Source organism: Penicillium soppii (genome assembly GCF_028829465.1).
Source record: "Penicillium soppii strain IBT 18220 chromosome Unknown utg000006l, whole genome shotgun sequence".
NCBI classification, from domain to species: domain Eukaryota; kingdom Fungi; phylum Ascomycota; class Eurotiomycetes; order Eurotiales; family Aspergillaceae; genus Penicillium; species Penicillium soppii.
The window spans coordinates 983,920-1,003,605 of record NW_026643236.1 but is presented as its reverse complement, the minus strand read 5'-3'; the positions used below and the strand labels follow the sequence as shown (position 1 = coordinate 1,003,605).

At 51.6% G+C, this 19,686-nt stretch overlaps 1 protein-coding gene across 1 annotated transcript; it reads right to left on the bottom strand.

Moving 5' to 3' along the window:
- Nucleotides 1-147: 147 nt before the first annotated feature.
- nrps1 (uncharacterized protein) lies at nucleotides 148-18,721 on the bottom strand (the record flags this gene model as incomplete). Its single annotated transcript, XM_057243269.1, has 8 exons — nucleotides 148-2,844; nucleotides 2,895-4,510; nucleotides 4,559-5,219; nucleotides 5,274-5,653; nucleotides 5,707-17,320; nucleotides 17,405-17,707; nucleotides 17,763-18,179; nucleotides 18,239-18,721. The coding sequence occupies 8 exons, from the start codon at nucleotides 18,719-18,721 to the stop codon at nucleotides 148-150; spliced, it is 18,171 nt and encodes a 6,056-aa protein (XP_057094807.1).
- Between the last annotated feature and the right edge of the window lie 965 nt (nucleotides 18,722-19,686).

Sequence of the window (19,686 nt, the reverse complement as noted above, 5' to 3'; positions counted from 1 at the left end):
CAGATGAGCATGAAGATGAGCATGAAGACATAGCAAAAATTAACGATAGACACGTTTCTCCAGTTTCCATTCCAAAATAGAACACCTTTTTTGTTTTTTTCTTTTTCTTTGTTTTTTTTTCTGCGGAATCAAGTCGAACTTTGGATATCAAGATCGGTGAGAAACCAAGTTGTTGTTTCGCCGAGTTAACTTGCGTGCAAGTGTTCTCGCCTTCTCCCATGTGTTTTTCTTCTCGACGCGGGGAACTGGATCCGGTGATGCAGCACCCGTCGCGAGAAGCTCGGTGGGGACATCTTCCATGTGCTTAGCATTGTGCAATGCCAGTACGGCCATCTGGCCCAGGAAGGAGGGATGCTCGATAAGATCCTCGAGACGGACCTTCAGGCCCTCTTGCTCGAGAAGCCAAGTAAGTTGGGCCAGATTGAAAACATCACCTCCAAGATCAAAGAATGAAGAGTCCAATTGGAAGGTGGATTGATGGGTTGGTGTGTCGTTCTCATCTGAGCCAAGGGGTGGCGTAGTGCGGCTGGGTAGAACCTGGTGCCATGTGCGAGACAGAATGTCAGAGTGCACAAGAAGCTCCGCGATAGAGCGGGACTTAAGGTGTGCGCTGAGGAAGTGCTCGTCAGACGGGCGGGGCAGGTCCTCAATTATCTGGGATGGCAGAGAGCGCAGCATGCTCGCGGAGGGCAGCGAGGTGCTAGGGTTAGCGACTAGAGACTGCGCAATCTCGCAAGCCATGTCGAGGACTTTGTGTGCGAATGATGGCATCACCGGGCCCTTCTCGGAGTAGCCCAGGGTGACATCGAGGCCACGGTCGCCATTGGGGCGCGAGACCATGGTAAGATCGGCCAGATTGTCGTTCACGCCAACACCTCCCATGCGGTATGTGGTGTTGTCAAGCTCCAGGGTGCCCTGATAGTCGACATTCTGGTGGAAGACTGAGGTAGTGAAGTAGGTCCAAGCAGGCCAATCAGTACATTGTTTGATAATCTCGCGGAAGCCCAGGGACTCGAAGGGCATGTTGGAGACCTGTTGGTCCTGGAGGTAGCGGAAGAGGTCCACCCCAGTCCAATTTTCGTTGAGCTTAACGCGGACGGGGATGACGTTGACACAAGGGCCAACGGTGTTTTCGATGCCGGGAACTGTGGCGTTGCGACCGCTGATAGTCAGTCCAAAGATGACATCGGATTGAGCAGACAGCTTAGCGAGAGTCAAGGCCCATGCAGCTTGCATGACGGTAGCGATAGTAACGTTGCCAAGGGCTGTGGGCGAGATCTCAATCTTCCTATGAATCTCCGTGAATGCTCCGACGTTCTGGAACATACTAGTGCCCTTCCTGCGCACAACCTGAGTCATCCGAGAGCCCTTGAGCAGATCAGACCAGTGGCGGTAGTGATCTGGGGTGATTGTACCCGGCAATTGACGAAGGTAGCTGGCGAAGGGGATCACTGGAGGCAATGGGCTCCCCTCATAACCGTGCTTAAGAGCATCCATAATCTTAGACAGACAGACTCCATCATATTGAGTGTGAGAAAGGCGAATCAAAATACGGTGCTGGTCGCTGCCCTTCTTCTTGACAACGTAGAATTGCACATACTGTTCGCCTTCGCGAGGCCCGTATTCGCGGTCTCGCTGTTGGAGTGTCATAGTGAACTCATCGAGAGCACGGTCGGTCTCGTAGACAAAGATACTAGGGCGGATCTTGCGCAACACGACCTGGAAGAATTGATCCTGGAAGCAGACGAAGACAGTCCGCAAAATGTCGAATGCGTCGACAACCTTCAGGCAACTCTCACGGAGACGTCGAAGGTCTAGGGGACCATTGCCCTCAAGATAGAAGTAGTTGAGCATCCATCGGGACTTGAAGAGAGTTGCTGTCAGCGACATGGCCTGGAAGTCAGTGACAGGGAGAACATCGGCGATGCCACCCTTGAAGACACCAATCTTGGGGCAAATTCCACTCGCGACGGCAGCATCATCGACGCAAGACGGCTTGAGCATCTCGATACTCTCAGACGAGGGGTTGGGAGCCAAAGTAGTTGTGCTGTTGGGGAAGTCAACCTCAACATCCTTGTGGGAAGTTTGGAGGTCGACATCCAGCAACTGCTGGGTGACATTGGCTGCCCGTACTGTACTCAACATGTCCTCGAAGACAGGGTTGTTGAACACATCAGCAACAGTAAGGACCAGACCCTCTTCACGAGCGGCACTGACCATCTTCATAGCGGTGATACTGTCACCACCGAGTTTGAAGAAGCTGTCCTGGTGTCTCACCACGTTGGGCGACAGACCAAGAGCAGTACTCCAAAGGTTCCATAATTTCCTTTCCACATCGGCCGACATCCCATCCTCACTGGAACGGGAAGTCTCCGAGCAAACACCCGAATCATCCGCTCCTTGATTTCCTAACTGGTACGGTGAGTCCACTGTGGCATCGGTCTGACTGCCATAAGCGGACAACCCATCGGTTTGAATGGGAGGTACCGTCAACTTTCCTTCTCTCAACATCTGACCAATAATTTCATGAACACGATCATCGATAATCTTTTGAATAGCATTGCTATCCATTCCTTCTCCGGTAGACTTCACAGACTTAGTAGACTTGGCCTTGTCGGCAAGCGTAGATTGGGATTGGGCCCAATCCATTGAAGACGCTGCGATAGGGGCATTGAACTTGGACTGCGACAAAGTCGCAGTTGGGGATTCAATGAAACCCGTAAAAACTCTGCCCACCATATCCGCCAGCGCCTGGGCCTGGTCATCAGATACAACATCGTTCCAGTATCTCAAAAGAACACCCTCTTGGCCGCGAGCAATCTCAACATTTACAGTAACCGCATACTAGAATGTATTAGCAAATGAATCAAAATATAGTGGGCACTGGGTCTTACCTCGCTGGGGTCATGCGCGTGTTGGAGATCGAAAGACAATCCCTTCTCCTTGGAGCCACCCGCAACAGAATGGTTCTGAATCGACAAGGTGGTGTTGAACAGAGCCTGTCCTTGCCAACCAAGCTCATGCTGAATACTTGCCAAGGAGCAGCTCTGGTGTGGGATGCATCGAATGTAATCCTCCTGAACATTCTTCGAAACGTTGGCTAGAGTCTGCTGGGCAGAAAATTGAACTCGACAGCAAAGCATGTTAATAAAGATGCCGACCATATCTTGGATTCCATTGACCGGTGCATCGCGCCCAGCTGACAGATATCCGAAACAGACATCGTCCGAGTCAGTGAATTGGCGGAGGACGATAGCCCAAGCGGACAGGGTCAGATTGGCAAGAGTCACAGAGTTCTGCTCGCAGAACTTGAGCAGCTCGGGGAATCGCTGGAAGTTCATCATAACACCCTTAAGCTCGCGCTTGGAGTCGTATTCAGCCGAGGGGGCGAGATGGCATGGTTGAACATCACCCAAGTATTGTTTCCAGTGGCTGAGAGCATCGCCTTGGCTTTGAGTTCTGATGAACTTGATGTAGTCACTGAAGCGCGGTCCTGGGCCCTCGGGAAGCTTTCGCTCGTAGGCGAGGGTCAAGTCCCGGAGGACAACATCAACCGAGCCACCATCAATGATAGCGTGGTTAATCTCGAGCTTCAGAATGACACGTCCGGTGTTTGTCTTGCATACGGTCAGTTGGTGGGAAAGCTTGGCCTGACGCATAGTATTCATGTCACGAAGAGAAATAGCAGCCAATTTCTCTTCAAGTTGAGAGTCATGGCACTCAACACGGAGGATGTTCTCAGTGAGCTTTTTGAGAACGAGTTGATCAAAGGAACCTCCAGTGTAGTTGCTGTCAACAAAGATGGTTCTGAGCACTGGGTGGCGGTCAACAAGGGTTTCCCAAGCGCGAGCAAGTCGCTCAGCATCGACCTTGCCAGACTTGGCATCTTTGATTTCAAACACGGTGTGGAACATGTACGCGCTAGGATCACGCAGTTGGCTGAGCAAGAGACCTTCCTGCATAGGGGAGCAGGGATAGATGTCCTCCACCTGGTCGATGTGGCGGATACCGGCCTTACGGAAGGTGCCGTTGGTGAGCATCTGAAGACCATGATAGTTGATCGGGAGCAGGGGGTAGTCACTGAGAGTTGGCTCAGGGGTAGCAGTCTTCAGGTTCAAGAGGTCCTTCTCCAGAGTCTGCTTGCACTGGAGGATCCAGCGGCGAATTGAGCTCTCATGTTGCATATTGCGGTTGTAAGTGAACGCAACATTGAGCCGCTCCTTGATAACGATAGCAGAGACCTCAAAGAGGGCAAAGCGAGCCGTTTGGGGACCCATGTCACCGGCAACAGCAAAGTCCGAACTGTCGAAGACGCTTCCATGGTGGTGGAAAAGGGAATCGGCTCGCTCGAGTTGCTGCATTTTGCCCAGGTAGTTAAACAGAACCTCCAACGGGACAGGGAACCCGGCAGCTTGATCTTGCAGAAGGCTCTTGGCAAAGTAGGGCCGTCCATTGTCAGTGATTTTGCGACGAGTATCCTTGACGCGCTTGATGATGTCGTTCAGAGCATCTATGTCTGTCAGCTGGGTTTCGTTAGAACAGGGCGATTGAGACTTACGGGCTTCGGACTCGATCTGCATAGGCGCCATGGTGGTGAACCAACCGATCGTTCGTGAGAGGTCAATATTGGCATCCCATGGCTCTCTGCCGTGTCCCTCGTTATAAACAGTGGGAACCTTGCGATCAGTGAAAGTGCGACCGAAGGAATGAATGATAGCAGAGAGCAAGATATCAACAGTGTCAGTGCGGAAGACACTGTGGCAGCCATCCAAGATAAAATCGGTTGTATCTTCGCTCAACGTAAATGATTCCATCTTGATATCTCCATAGACATTGGGAGAGTTTTGCATACCCCAGTACTCGAGGTTGGGCTGCATAGGAGTGAAAGGCAAAGCGGCACTTGCATCATGGGTTTTAGACCGCTCGGCCTGTAGTGCACACCAGCTTTGGAAGGACAAAGCCTTCTCCAGAGATAGAGAACCAGAAACAACCAGCTCTTCGAGATCCTGGAGCACAATACGCCATGAAACCATGTCAATGCAGAGATGGTGCGCGACCAAGAATAGAACTTGTCCACCGGTGCGGAGGTTGAAGAGATCAGCAGCCAGAATCGGCCCACTTATAGGGTCCAAACAGTTTTGGCTTTCGGAAATCTTGGGAACCATAGCACGAGTGTCACTGACGGAGTGGACTCGGAATCGGAATGATTCATCGACCTCCTTTAAGAAGACTAAGTCAGCAAGCATTGCTTGATTCATGGAAATGTCACATACCGCAACAGTTTTTTGTTGCCAAACGCCACCATTGCCAGTGCTGAAGCGTGCGCGGAACATGGCATGCTGGCTGATAACAGCCTTCAGAGCTCGTCGGAGCACCTCGCCCTCACAACGGCGAGAGATACGAACGGTCATACTCTGGTTAAAGCGAGCCTCACCCTTGTAAGAATGTGAGCTGCTGAAGTAGAGCTTCTGAACTGGAGATAGAGCAAATCCGTCGCCGGACTTCTCTTCACGTTGAGCAACAGGCGCCTTAGCGCTAGCCGTCTGGGCGAGCTCCTTGACTGATCGGCTTTGCAAAATGTCATGCAAGGTCACAACAAGACCCTGCTTGCGGGCCCGGGAAATGACAGCCATGCCAGTGATGCTGTCACCACCTGTTGTGAATGATTAGCATGGGTGTACCCTGAATTTCCTAGACGTGACTTACCCAGGCTGACGAAGGAACGATCGACATTGACTTTCTGCAAAGAGATGTTCAACACCTGAGCAAAGATCTCACGAACGATCTTGAGAGAGCCGTCCTTCTCTTCCTTCTCTTGCGGCTTCTCCTCCGTCTTACCACGCTTGATGCGATCGTAATCAGCCATGATACGATCATAGGAGTCATCATCAATGTCCTCAAGCCAAGCAGTGATCTTCTTGCGATCAAGTTTGCCAGAAACAAGCATAGGAAGCTTCTTGATTAGGGCCCAGGTTTGTGGTACCATGTAGATAGGAAGTTGACCCTCAAGGCTGTTTTGAACATCAACCATCTCGTTGTATGCGTGACGTTCCAACTCATCTTCATCAACAAGCTCGCACGGCTTATCGGATATTAACTTGTTATCGGCGGCAATGCTGTTCAAGGACATAACAGTAACAAGACGTTGCTTGAGTGGGCCGTTCTTGGGAAGAATGACAACGGCATGGCGGGTAAGATCATTCTCCATCAAGCGGTGTTCAATCTCCCCAAGTTCCATGCGCTGGCCGTGCAGCTTGACTTGGTGATCCTTCCTGCTGATGTACTCAATAGAGCCATCAGGGTTATAGTAGCAAAGATCACCTGTCTTGTAGATTCTGCGAGGTCCAGGGACGGCAGACTTGAAGTCCTTGATCCAAGCGGGATCAGAAGTAAACGCCTCTGCGTTCTTCTCAGGGTTCTTGAGATACTCTCGGGCCAGAGGAGCGCCTTCGAGAGCCAGTTCACCGACTGCACCGAGAGGTGTCAGCCGATCATGGTTGTCGGGATCAACAATCCAGGTCAGTGTGCTGGGAATACCATAGCCAATTCGGGCAGGATCCCGGTTAGTGGCAACAGCGTTGTCAACGACAGCAAAGACGCAGGTTTCAGTTGGCCCGTATCCGTTCATCAAGTGGACTGAGTTGGCCCATTTAGTGATAACTTCCTTGGACATCTTCTCTCCGCCACAAACAAGGTGCTTGAGAGAGGGAACAGAGGATGGCTCAATGATACTGGCAATGGAGGGAGTGAGGAAGGTCCATGTGACATTCAGGCGGCGAATGGCACCAGAAACATCGTTCAGACGATCGTCCTCGCTGGGAACACAGATGGTACCTCCGAGCATGAGGATTGCGAGGGTTTCCATCACAGCGGCATCGAATGTTAGAGATGCGAACTGGAAAACTCTTGAGGTTTCATCCATGCGAACCCATGGTGCGAAAGCCATGATACTGCTGACCACGTTGCGGTGCTCAACAATAATTCCCTTGGCGCGACCCGTACTACCTGAGGTGAAGAGAGCGTACGCCATGTTGGAAGGTTTCACCTGAGTGCGGCCGCGAGAGGTTGCCTTGAGAGAACCGTACGCTTTGAGGGTCTCTTTGCTGATGGGGATGACTGTCTTCACAGCTCGGTTGTAGCGACTTGTGTAGTTGGGTGTGCAAAGAATCATGTTAGCACCAACATCCGCAAGAATCTCCTCGTGTCGCGATGTAGGGTGAGATGGATCGAGTGGCACGTAACCACCACCAGCGATGAGGATACTAATGAGAGTCACCATGGCCCAAGCTGACTTGTCCAGGCAGACTGGAACAAAGACCTCAGGGCCGACTCCGCGAGAAACCAGGTAATTGGCAAATCCAGACGCAAGATTCCAGAACTCTCTGTAAGTCAGGTCACCATCCCAGGCACACACAGCCTGGGCATTAGGGGTCTCATCGCACTTTTCCCGGATGAAGTCCTGGACACAGCGTTCAACCACAAGTGGAGTGCGCTGGTTCCAAGTAGCAATCTCAGCTTTGTCCCCGGGGCTTACCAAGTCCAAATCCCCTACCTTGCTGGTGCTGTTCTTTGGGAGGGAAATCAATTGATCAAGGACGTGTGCAAATTGTTCGATGACGCGCTTCGTTTGCCATCCATTGATGACAAGCTCATCGTGGTGGACAGTGAAGGAGATGCTGGTCTTCGTGATGCCACATTCAACAACAAGTGGGTGAGTGAAGAAGTCCTCGCTAGCTGCCTGGCGCTTCTCATCAATCCAAAGTTTGTTGTTCAGTTCACCATCTCCCGGCTGAATAACAAGTAAGTTCTGGAATTCACAACCGGAAGAGGTATCCCTGTTCAGTTGACGAATTCGCTGGAGCCCATGGTGCAAGTGCGGGATCATCTCGGTAGTCGACTGGTGGATTTTCTGCAAGTATTCCAAGGTCGACATCTGATTGGCTACCTGGACACGAGTGGGGATGGTAGTCAGAACGGGACCCGCGATTTCAGCAACACCGGGAAGATCGATGTTTCTGCCTGAAAGAGTCTCGCCAAAGCACACATCGCCAGAAGACGTGTGAGTCCCAATCACAATTGCCCAGGCAGCGCGCATAAGAACCGGAATAGTGTAATCAATACTGTTCGAGCTTCGGGATATTTTCAAGGTATGATGCTGAGTGTTTCCAGCCCGCATGGCATCGGGAAGAGCATTTTTGTTGACGGGGAAAGCAGGGCTGGAAAAGTCTGCAAGATAAGATTTCCAGAAGGCATCGGATTCATCCATGTCCTTCTTAACCAAATATTCGATGAAAATACTGTAAGGAGTTCCGGCGCTCTTGGCCTTAGAGGCAAAGTAGTTTTCTTCAACCTTGCGGAAAACCAAAGGAATGCTCCATCCATCGTAAAGTGCGTGATGAACAGACCAGACGAAGTAGTTCGACGACGATCCACGAGGCTGAACCATAGCGTAGCCAGTCAATGGTGCGCCATTTTGCTTGGGCAAATGAAGGAAATCATTTGGCAGCTCATCGAATGACTCCGCCTGTCCCCACGAGATGGGAGCGTCCTTGAGCACAACCTGGGCAAAGTTCATGGCATCAGTGTGGACAATGCGAGTTCGAAGAATCTCAAGATCAGTAACAGTTTGTTGCCAAGCCTGCTTGAAACGAGTCACATCAATTCCATCGGCAAGACGGAAGGATGGCTGCGCGACGTAAGCCCCGTTATGTTTGATGGAAAGCGTAAGAAGGCCTTCTTGGACGGCGCTGCACGGGTAAACATCTGCGATGACATCTTTGGAGACCTCGCAGTTGTCGGTAATCTCATCAAGCAAGCCATCCAAGTCAACTCCGGAGGTGATCAGCGAGAAAGCTTTGATATTGGTTTGCTTAACTTCGGCGGCCCCACTAGAGGAAATACAGCTCTTGGCCATATCAATCAAGAGAGGGGAGTTGAAAATGCTCGACACGGTAAGAGCAATGCCTTCCGCTTGAGCTGCACTGACCAGGTTCATGGCGGAAAGAGAGTCACCACCAAGGCCGAAGAAGCTGTCATCTGCTGTGACAGAGCCTGCCTCCAGCTCCAGGGTCTTTTCCACAAGGGCAACAAGCTGAGTCTCGAGGCCGTTTGCCGAGGATTGTTCCCTCTTATCAGTAGTCGTATCAAATGTGATGTAAGATTTGAGGGTTTCCTTGGACAAGCTTTGAACCATAGCCTTTAGTCGCCGGCGATCAATCTTTCCAGAGGAGGTGAAAGGAAGGTTTCGAATGGGGAAGAAGAGACGGGGCATCATGGTTTGAGGCAGCAGCTCAGGCAAAGACGCCTTCAACTTCTGGATGGCATCCAAGTTAGATACCGAAATGGGCAGCAAAAGTGGGTCTGCTCCTGGGATCGTGGGAGCGAAATGATCGCTACTACCACCGTTGGAATCTGGGTCGTGCACGGTGAAGAATGCGGCGAGACCCTTGGCGATCGTGCGCTCTTCAGGAACGACAACATCGACGGCGACCTGCGAGTCCGCGGGGAGACAACGGGAGCACTGGTGCTCGATCTCTTCAAGTTCAATTCTCTGGCCATTTAACTTGATCTGGGTGTCCTTGCGGGAGATAAACGCCAAACTTCCATCGCTGTTGTAACGCACAAGATCGCCAGTGCGGTACATCCGGTCCTTGCGGGTGAAGACGCCCTGCAAACCAGGATTACAGTTCCAAGTAGGATTTTCGAAGAATGCCGCTTTGGTTTTTTCCTCGTTGGCAAGGTATCCGCGGGCGACGTTGCTTCCTTCTAAGATCAGTTCACCAACTGCACCAACTGGGAGGAGACGGTTGGCATTGCTGGGATCGACGATCCAGAGTCTGCAGTTTGGAGATGTTCCAATCGACGTGGGATCATTGTTGACTCGAGTTCCTTCCCAATCAACCTTGATACCGAGGGTGGCGACTACAGCAGCCTCGGACGGGCCGTAGGCATTGACAACGAATCGATCATGCCAACGGTCGATGTGGTTGGCAGGCATCTTCTCACCGCCAGTAATAATGCTCTTGACATTGGGGATGTCCTTGGGTTCAAGCGTGTTAACAATCGCCGGAGGAGCGGAGAGATAGTTGGCTTCCATGCGACGAAGCGCACCACCCAGGTTGTTCATTCGCTCTTCCTCGCTGGGAACACAAACGCAACCACCATTCACGAGAACCATCATGATCTCCATGACACTGACGTCGAAAGTGTAGTTGGAGAATTGCAAAGCACGGGTGCCAGCATCCATGTGCAGAACCTCGGTCATGGCGAGTGCGGTGGTGCTAAGAGCAGTGTGCCCGACAACCGTGGCCTTCGGCTTTCCTGTAGTACCAGAAGTAAAGATGGCGTACGCGGCATTGTCAGGACTAGGACGAACTCCAGGCAAAGCCAAAGGCGAGTCCGGCAGTTGGGAGACGGACGTTTGGCACACGGAGAAAGACTTCTCGCACAGCTTCGAGACCTTCGCGTGGAGCGAAGATGAGCACAAGGCAAGACCAGTGCCAATCTCGTCGATGAGCATCTTCAGTCGGGAGTCAGGGTGAGAGGGATCAATTGAGACAAACGCACCGCCGGCCTTGAGGACTGCGAGCTGAGCGACGATAGCCCACGCGGACTTTTCAAAGCACAAGACGACGAAGACTTCAGGCTTGACGCCGAGGCCAGAAAGGTATCGCGCAAGGCGGCTGGAAACGATCTCGAGTTGTCCGTATGTGAAGTTCTTGTCCCATGAGCAGATAGCCTCTGCCCGAGGATGGAGAAGAGCTTGCTGCTGGATAAGCTCGTCGGCGCACTTTTCCACCCTGGGAGGGGTTGCGGCGTTCCAATCGCGGATTTGACGAACGGAGCGCTCAGAGAGAAGATCGACGTCTCCGACTGTACGATCGTTGAGATTTTGGGAGATGACGTCGTCCAAAATATGGTCAAACAGGTCGATGACATGGTTGGCTTGGGCGGCCGAGAGGATTTCTGAGGAGTAATGGAAGTAGATCTCAGCGTAGGTATGCGAGACCACTGTTTCGACCAAAATGTCATAGACGCTGGAGGTGCTTGTTTCACGGGTACTGCCCTTGGGAAGCAAGGAAGCAGTCCGGTAGGTAAGGGAGGTGTTGAAGAGAGTGATATCGTCGAGGCCAAGCTGGTGCTTGACGGCATCCAACGCTGCAACGTTCAGTTCGCTGATCTCTGAGTCTTTCTTTGCCTTTTGGAGGGTGTCCTTCAGCTTGTTCTCGTTCAGGACGAGGAATCGACAAGCTGCAACTTCTGGCGCATCCATTTTGTTCTCCTCTGAGGCCGAGGCGGAATATCCGAAGCAGACATCATCTGATCCAGTGTACCACCTTAGGACAAGAGCCCACGCAAACTGGAAGAGATTCTCAAGAGGAATTCCAGCGATCCTGCTGAATGCATGGATCTTGGCGGTTTGTTTGTTAAGCGTGCGGATTTGGCGAGTGCTCTCGCCTGCCTCCTGTGAGAGGGCAGGGAAACAGCAGGGCTCAACATTAGCGAGATACTCCTTCCAGAAAGCAATACTGGCCTCCGAGAGACTGGCGTGGCGTGAGAAACGATTGCCTGCCCTGGATCCGTTCCAACGCTTTATGTCGAGTGCTTCAAGAGCAGTATTTGACAGCTCCTGCATTTCGGTCTTCAGGCCCTGGCGGTTTAGCTTTCCAGAGATAGTGAGGGGAAGGGAGGAGATAGGGACATAAATACTCGGGACCTTGTTACCAGGAAGACTGGTACTCAAGTGGTTGTGCAAGGCCGCAACAGTGGCCTTTAACTCAGGCACGGGGGATTGAACGGTTCGCTCACCAAATGTTGCAGTGGTGGTGTCTGAAGATACCAAAAACGCCACTACGGCTTCGATCGTGTGCTCATCACGTTCAAGCTGGATTCGCTCGACCACGCACTTCCTCTTGTGACCGATGAATGAATCAACGCGCTCCTGCGTCTGAATCAAGTCATAAGAAAAGGCGGATCCGTTGTCGTCATTCTTGCGTCCGACGAACATGAGCGAGCCATCTGAATTGTAGCGAACCAGATCCCCTGTTTTGAAGAGGCGATGACTGATATCTTCGCGCTGGTTGGAGGACCAAGGAGGGTTTTCGAAGAAATCAAGGCTCTCTGCGACCTTATTGTAGAGGTAGCCGCTAGCGAGGATGGGGCCTTCGAGGGCTAGTTCTCCGACACTACCAATTGGAACAAGACAGTCGTGATTAGTAGGGTCAACAACCCAAGATGCAGACGACAAGCTCTTTCCAATTAGTGTTGCCTCGTTCTGTCCTTCAGAGCAGAAGACGTGGAAACAGGCGGACGAGCTTTCACTCGTGCCATACAGGACCTTCAGTTGCAGATCATCTGTCTGCCAATTGTCAAGGACACTTTGAGACACGATCTCTCCCCCGAGAGCGAGGGAGCGCAAGCCAGGGACGTGCTTGGGCGAAAAGAAGCTGGCAGCAGTGGGCGTGATGCTCGCCACATTGGCATGAAGAACGTTGATGGAGGCAGCCAAGTGGATCGGGTCGATATCCGCAGGAATGCACACGCATCCGCCCCACATAAAGGTACCGAAGGTCTCGAGGAGGAAAGAGTCGGAAGTGTGAGCAGCAAACTGCAGTGTCCTAGAGACATCCGCGATCGCCATGGTGGTTGCAAACGCTTCAGCGCGAGTCATGACGGTCGTGTGAGTGAGGACAACAGTCTTCGCAGGGCCAGATGTTCCAGCAGTCATGGCGACATAGGCGATGTCAGAGGGGCGTGCTACAGGCTTCACGACCTCATCAGCCAAGTACTCGAGAAGAGACTCGCTGACAGGAATGACGTATGGAACAGTGTCCTCCAGAATCTGAGCCTTGTCAGGAGAAGCCAATGCAACCTGGACAACATTATCGACAATCCACTTCTCGACAAGGGCCATGCTTTGAGGTGTGTCAACGGGGATACAGCCACCACCAGCCTTCATGATAGCCAAGGTTGACACGATGTTCCAGATCGACTTCTCGAAGCAGATCGGAATTAGAGTACCAGGGCCCACACCGAAGGTAACCAAGTAACTGGCAAGGCGGGAGGAGTATTGATCCAGCTTGGCGTAAGTGAGATTCCCATCCCAAGCAGTGACAGCCAGAGACTCAGGGCGCTTCTTTGCCATCTCTTGAACAACCTGGTGGGCGCACCTTTCAAATGCTTTGGGAGTCTTACTGTTCCAAGTCATAATCTGCGCCTTGTTGTCCTCGCTGAGGGTATTCAAGTTGCGGAGCTCGCCGTCGATGTTTGATACAATGTTCTCAAGGCAACGAAGGTATGTGTTGGCAACATTGACAGCCTGGGCATCAGAAAGGTTGGTGGTCCAGTAATTCAAATCAATACGGGCCTTGTTCTCCATGGCCTCGATGTTAATGAAAACTGGGAACTCAGCTGGATCGTGGATTGAGCCAACTTCAATGCACTCAATATCGCTGCTGACAGCATCCTTGGCGCTCGGTAGTCGGCGGTATGAAACACCAGAGTTGAACAGGTTGGTGTCGGCCAACTTCAAGGCATGCTGGATGTCAATGAGGGAGGTGTGGCGATAGGGGAGACTCTCCATGTAATCATTCTGAATTTGGTGGAGAACATCACTGAGCTTGGAGTCGCCGGAAACCTTCATTCGGCAAACCAGAAGGTTTATGACCGGACCAACAACCCACTGCACCCCATCGGCAGGCACGTCGCGTAGAGATGCCATATAGCTGAATGAAACATCGTCAGATCCACAGAAAGCGCGGAGTGTGAGACCCCAAGCGGCGTTGAAAACATTGGCCAGGGTGATTCCGCGCTTCTCGCAAACAGTCTGGAGGGCTTTCAGAGCGGTAAACTGCACTGGAATGGAGCGGAGGCTTTTGTTGCATTGCTGTCCATCAGTGAGTACGGGGAAGTTCCAAGGCTTAGCACCTTCCAGGTAAGAGCACCAATAGTTGATACTGGCGTGCTTCGGTGCATCCTGCAGGTACTGTATGTAATCCTTGAACAGAGGCTGAGGGCTCTCCTCAAGCCTTCCGGCGTAAGCGAGTTGGAGATCACGAAGAATGATGGAGATGGAGTTGCCATCCATGGCAGCATGGCTCAGCTCTATGCGGCCAAACAATCTACCGGTAGAGGTTTGACAGACGCTGAAGCGGTAAGCGGGTGTGGAGTCGCCGTAGCTCTTGGGATCTTGCTTGTCAAATGTGGCGAGAACATCGCTGTCACCAGACGACTGCAAAAAGACAGGCTCAATTTCGTATTTCTTCAGCACGACTTGACAGAAGGGGTCACGAGGAGTGAGGTTCTCAACGAAGATGGTTCGGAACATAGCGTGGTGAGAGACGACTTGCTGCCAAGCAAGGAGAAGGCGATCGAGGTTGGGCTCGCTTGCGCCAGTCGCGCGGATCTCGAACGTATCGTGCACGGCATAGTAGGCACTATCGCGCTTCTGGCCCAGGAGAATACCCTGCTGCATACGAGAGCAAGGATAGATATCCTCGACAAGATTTGGCGAATGGATTCCCATACCAGGAAGCTTCTCGTTGATCATCTTATCCAAGGTTGGGTAAGTCAAAGACAGCATCGGGAACGAGCTTAGCGTCAAACGAGACGACAATTGAGGAAGCTGCTCGGAAAGAGAAATAAGCAGCTGCTGGCAATTGGAAACCCATCGGTGGATGCGGTTCTGGTGCTGCATGAACTTGTTGAAAGAGAAGTTGAAGCGAACTTTCCCGGCAACGACCATGGCCGAGATCTCGAAGAGTCCGAATCGGGGAGTGTCGCGTCCGAAGTCAGCGGCGCCACCTCCCTGGCCCGCCTCTCCAGCCATCGCGTCGACCAGCTGGAAAAGGCCATCTGTTCGCTGCAAATCGCGATGCTGTCCGACGTAGTTGAAGGACATCTCGAAGGGGTGGGGGTGATCAGGACCTTGTCGCCCTTCAGCGGGCAGCACCCGGCTAGTGAAATCGGCCCGTCCATTATCAGAAACCCGGCGACGAAGATCCTTTACCTGGATGAGGGTGTCGATAGGGTCGTCTGATTTGTATGCAGAGACGAAGATTGGGTGAACAATGGTAAACCAGCCGACGGTATGCGAGATGTCGATTGATGAGTCCCAGACTTCGCGTCCGTGCCCTTCGTTGAAAATTGTTGGAAGAGCGCGGTCAGGGAAAGATTGACCAAATGAGTGAAGCATTGCTGCGAGGAATAGGTCGATCGGTTCCGTGCCGAGCGCCTTGTGGCATTCCAACAAAATAGCATTGGTGTGGGCTGGGTCAATCTCAAAGGAGGCACAATCCACATCGCCGTACGTGGTTTGCTTCTTCTCGAGGCCCCAGTAGGCGAAGTCAGGAGTGGGGATGGTATCTGTATCGACCTTTTGTTCGGCCCGAAGAGTGTTACAGTGCTCCTCCTGTAGACGGCACCAGGTCTGGAATGGCAAAGACCCATCAATGCTAGCCGTCTTTTCGGGGTTCAGAATGAACTCCTCCAAATCTTCCAAAATGATTCTCCATGACACAATGTCAACAACCAAATGGTGGGCGGTCATGGACAAGACATGGGGCTGGTCCTTCATCGTGAAATAATCCACCGCGAGGAGTGGTCCGGAGAAGCAGTTAATAGACGCTTGGCTGTCCGCGATGTGCGCCTTCACCTCTTCCATACTGTCCACATCGTGCAAGCGCCATCGGTAGGAGCCCTTGATGTCAAGAGTAATATGTTGGCTCGAGGCAGTCGCAGATCCTGTGTCGGTGAAACGTGCGCGGAGCATGGAATGGCGGGATATCAAAGTCTCGACCGCAGTGCGGAGTGCTTGTTCATCGATCGGCTTGTTCAGGCGGGTGAGAATTCCCTGGTTGAAGTGTCCTTCGCCTTCCTTCCGAACACCGAAATGGAGGGCCTGAATGGGAGACAAATTGAATGGTTCCTCAACGGCTTCTTCGTAAGTGGTGAGGTGGTCAATAGTCTTGGCCCGCGTTGCGAGATCGCGGATTGATTTGCTGCGTAGCAGCTCCTGTACAGAAAGAGCGAACCCGCGCTTCTTGCAAAGGCCGATACATGTCATTGCTGCGATTGAATCTCCGCCGAGAGCTAGGAAACTCTCGTTGAGGTTGAGGTGGTTCTGTGGAATATTGAGTACACGGCTATATACAGCAGCCAAAGCTTCCTCCCTTTCGTTTGCAGGCTGGGAGGCTTCCGCGTCGAGGGAAATAGAGGCGGTGTTCAGAAGGTCGGGATCACTTTCCATGCCTGCAATCCAAGTGGCGATGCCCTTGCGGTCAAGTTTCCCTGATGGCAAGAGTGGCAGAGCTTCGACGCACAGCCAGACTGCAGGAACCATGTAAGTTGGAAGACGTGCCGACAAACGCTCACGAACTCCCGAGACTAGCTCGGCCTTTTTCGAGGCTGAGATTAATCGTAGGGGTTCCGAGTCCGAGTCGGATTGCTCCGCGAGTAATCCAGTTGAGGAGATGACCGCGGCCAGCCGCCCCTTCGAGAAGCCCAATTTGGGAAAGATCACAGAGCAGTGAGTTACGCCTGGATCTTTGCTGAGCTGAGTCTCGATCTCGCCAAGTTCAATACGCTGACCGTGAACCTTGACCTGGGTATCTTTCCGACCAACGTAGTTCAAGGAACCAGAATCCGCGTTATATCTGACCAAATCGCCCGTCTTGTAGAATCTGCGGTTGGGGCTATTATCGGGATCGAGTTGAGTCCAAGCAGGGTCGTAGATGAACGATTCGTTTGTCTTTTGTGGGTTATTCACGTAGCACCGGGCCAGGGACGGGCCTTCCAAAAGTAGTTCTCCAGGACAGCCCACAGGCACAAGTTCGTCGTGGTTATCAGGGTTCACAAGCCAAGCTCTGACACCGACAGGAAGACCGATATCTTTGCAATCGGTGTTTGGTGTCACATAGGAGTTGAGGACGCATGCCACACTTGCTTCAGTAGGTCCGTACCCATTGATCAATTGAATTTTGGACCAGGTAGCCAGTTGTGACTGCGACATTGCCTCCCCGGCCAGAATCAGATACTCCAGTCCTGGGACACTTTCGATTTCAATAAAGCCGATGAACGACGGGGTAAAGCAAGCGTGATTGACCCGCATCTCATTGATAGTGCTGACGATATCATTAAGTCGAGCTTCCTCGCTAGGAATGCACACACAGGCGCCATGAATGAGTGGTGTCAAACTCTCTGCCAGACTGGCATCAAATGTATGTGCAGCGAATTGCAAGCATCGCGAGTCACGGTAAATGTGCAGGCGGGGTCCATGCGCCGTCGCGCTAGACAGGAACGCTCGATGCTCCAACAGGGTTCCCTGCGACAAGTCAGCAAAGTCAAATCAAAAGTGACACAAAATTATTCAAAACAAAAGCAAAACAAAAAAAAGCAAAAAACTCACCTTGGGCTCTCCAGTGGAACCGGAGGTAAACAGCACATAAGCCGCGTTTTGACTTGTGACACCTGATGCAAGATCAACATTATCTGCTGGGTCGGACAAAGAATCAAGAGTCTCAGCGCAGAGTGGTATTAAAGTCTTAACAATTGGACGAAGCTTCTCTGCGTGTTTCTCGGAGCACAAAACTATCGTGGCTTGTACTGATTCAATGAGACCCTGCAGCCGTGATGTCGGATGAGTAGGATCCAATGGGGAGAAAGCACCGCCGGCTTTCATAACGCCAAGCATTGCGACTATATTCCATTTCTATAGAAAAAGTCAACCATTGGTCCCAGCAACCTCGATTCTTTTGAGAACCTACCGATTTATCGAAACACAAAGCCACGCGGATTTCCGGCCCGACGCCCTGCATGCGAAGGTGATATGCAAGCTTCGACGCTTGCTGGTCCAACTCGGCAAATGTCAGATTGCCATCCCAAGCGCAAACAGCCTCGCGTTCTGGCCCGCTCAGCATTTGGTCGTGAATGGCGTCGTGGATGCAGCGATCATAAAGCTGCGGGATAGTGGAGTTCCACTGGCGGATGCGTTGCCAGTCATTCTCCGAGAACAAATTAAGCTGGCTAATAGCGGTGTTCTCCGAAGAAAGAATTTTGGCAAGCAACTGCTCGAAAATGTTGGAAACGCTCTTCATTTGTTCCCCGGACATGTCGCCCTGGCGCCATTCGAGGAACATGCTGATGTCTCCATGCATGACCTTAACATGAAGACGGACTTGGCACTGCGCATTGTGAGTAAATTACTCTGTACGGATCAACTCCATGGTCTAATTGTACTAACCTCATCCGGGAGAGCTGTTGCCAGAAAGGGTTTTGAAGGCGAAGATGGTGAGTCATATGAACGCAACATCAAAATAGTGTTGAAAGGAAGGTAATCGGAAGCGGCCTCGGAGCTTCCATTGAGCTGTCGCGTCGAATCAATTGTGCGAGTTTTATCTACAATGGCCGTGAGAGAGTCGTTGTCGTTGATAGATATGCGGATCGTCGAAATGTTGACGCCGTTCGAATGCTGTACAGATGAATTAGGGGTCGAGTCGCCCTGGAGATGCTGGTAACCGAAACAAATATCCTCTGAGCGGATATAGTAATGCAAAACGAGTGCCCATGTCGCTCGCAGGATGGAGTCCAGACGACCTTCATTCCATGCGGTTAATAACTGCGCATGTTGAGTGGCCGTCGGCCTCGTCTTCATCGAGATTGGACGTTTAGGCCCATCAATCGCCGAAGCGAATCGAGGAAGATAACACTTTGTAGATTGAGCCATGATGTCTAATGGCTAAAATTTCCAGCGATCTTCTGCTTTCGTCTCCTTTCGTGTATCGGTGGACGAAGTGATTGAATGGACCTCGACTATGGATGATGAACGACAGTATGAATCCAAGAGAGGTTATTCAAACTTCAGCGCCAGCGAAATCGGATGGATTCGGTTATTTTAAAGAGCTACAGGTTTTTAATAAATGTTTTTTTTTAATCATTAATTACAACCAGGCTAACACATTGAATTTAGTAACGCCATAAGTCGGGAGGCCCAAGACCGCATAGACCATGCTCGCATACTGTTGCCGGAATTCATAGTACCAGCTAAAATCAATCACAAATCCCCTATCTTCCTTGCATAAGCGATCGAGAAGGGAGAAAGAGAGAGGCTACGGTGGATCAGGTGGGATTTAGCCCCTGTGGAACCGAGTCAGACTCTTTTTTCTTAATTTGGATATCTAATTTCTCCATTTCCTAAGTATTTTCTATTTTTTTTTTCGCCCTAATTTAACCCTTGAGAAATAGCTAATCCACTTGGACCAACACCAAAAGGTCACCATGCAGGGGTAGAAAAGCGCCCTAGACTCTATTACACACGACTACACTGTAGACTTCCTGGCGAGAAGCTGCAGCTGCCCGGTCAAAACTTCTGCGGTCTGGAAGTCTTGGAACGTGGCATACTATTTCAAGTTTACGAAGGCGTTTAAAGGCGCCGCTGAGCTCAGTGGTGAATTTTCCATGGCGTCATTCGCTATTTTTCCTTGCTATTTTGTTTCTTCTACCACACGAATGACTTCCGCCACTCTGGAAGGCAATTCCCATGGCCAGGCGCTGACGCTGATTATGGTGTCAAAACCGCATAGGGCAAGTTCTCGAGAACAGGTGCATTGTCCAGCGGATATCCTCACCTTACACGGAAGCACGGTCTGACTGCTCCGCTGCATCGGCAGTGCATGTATACGAGGCTCCAGA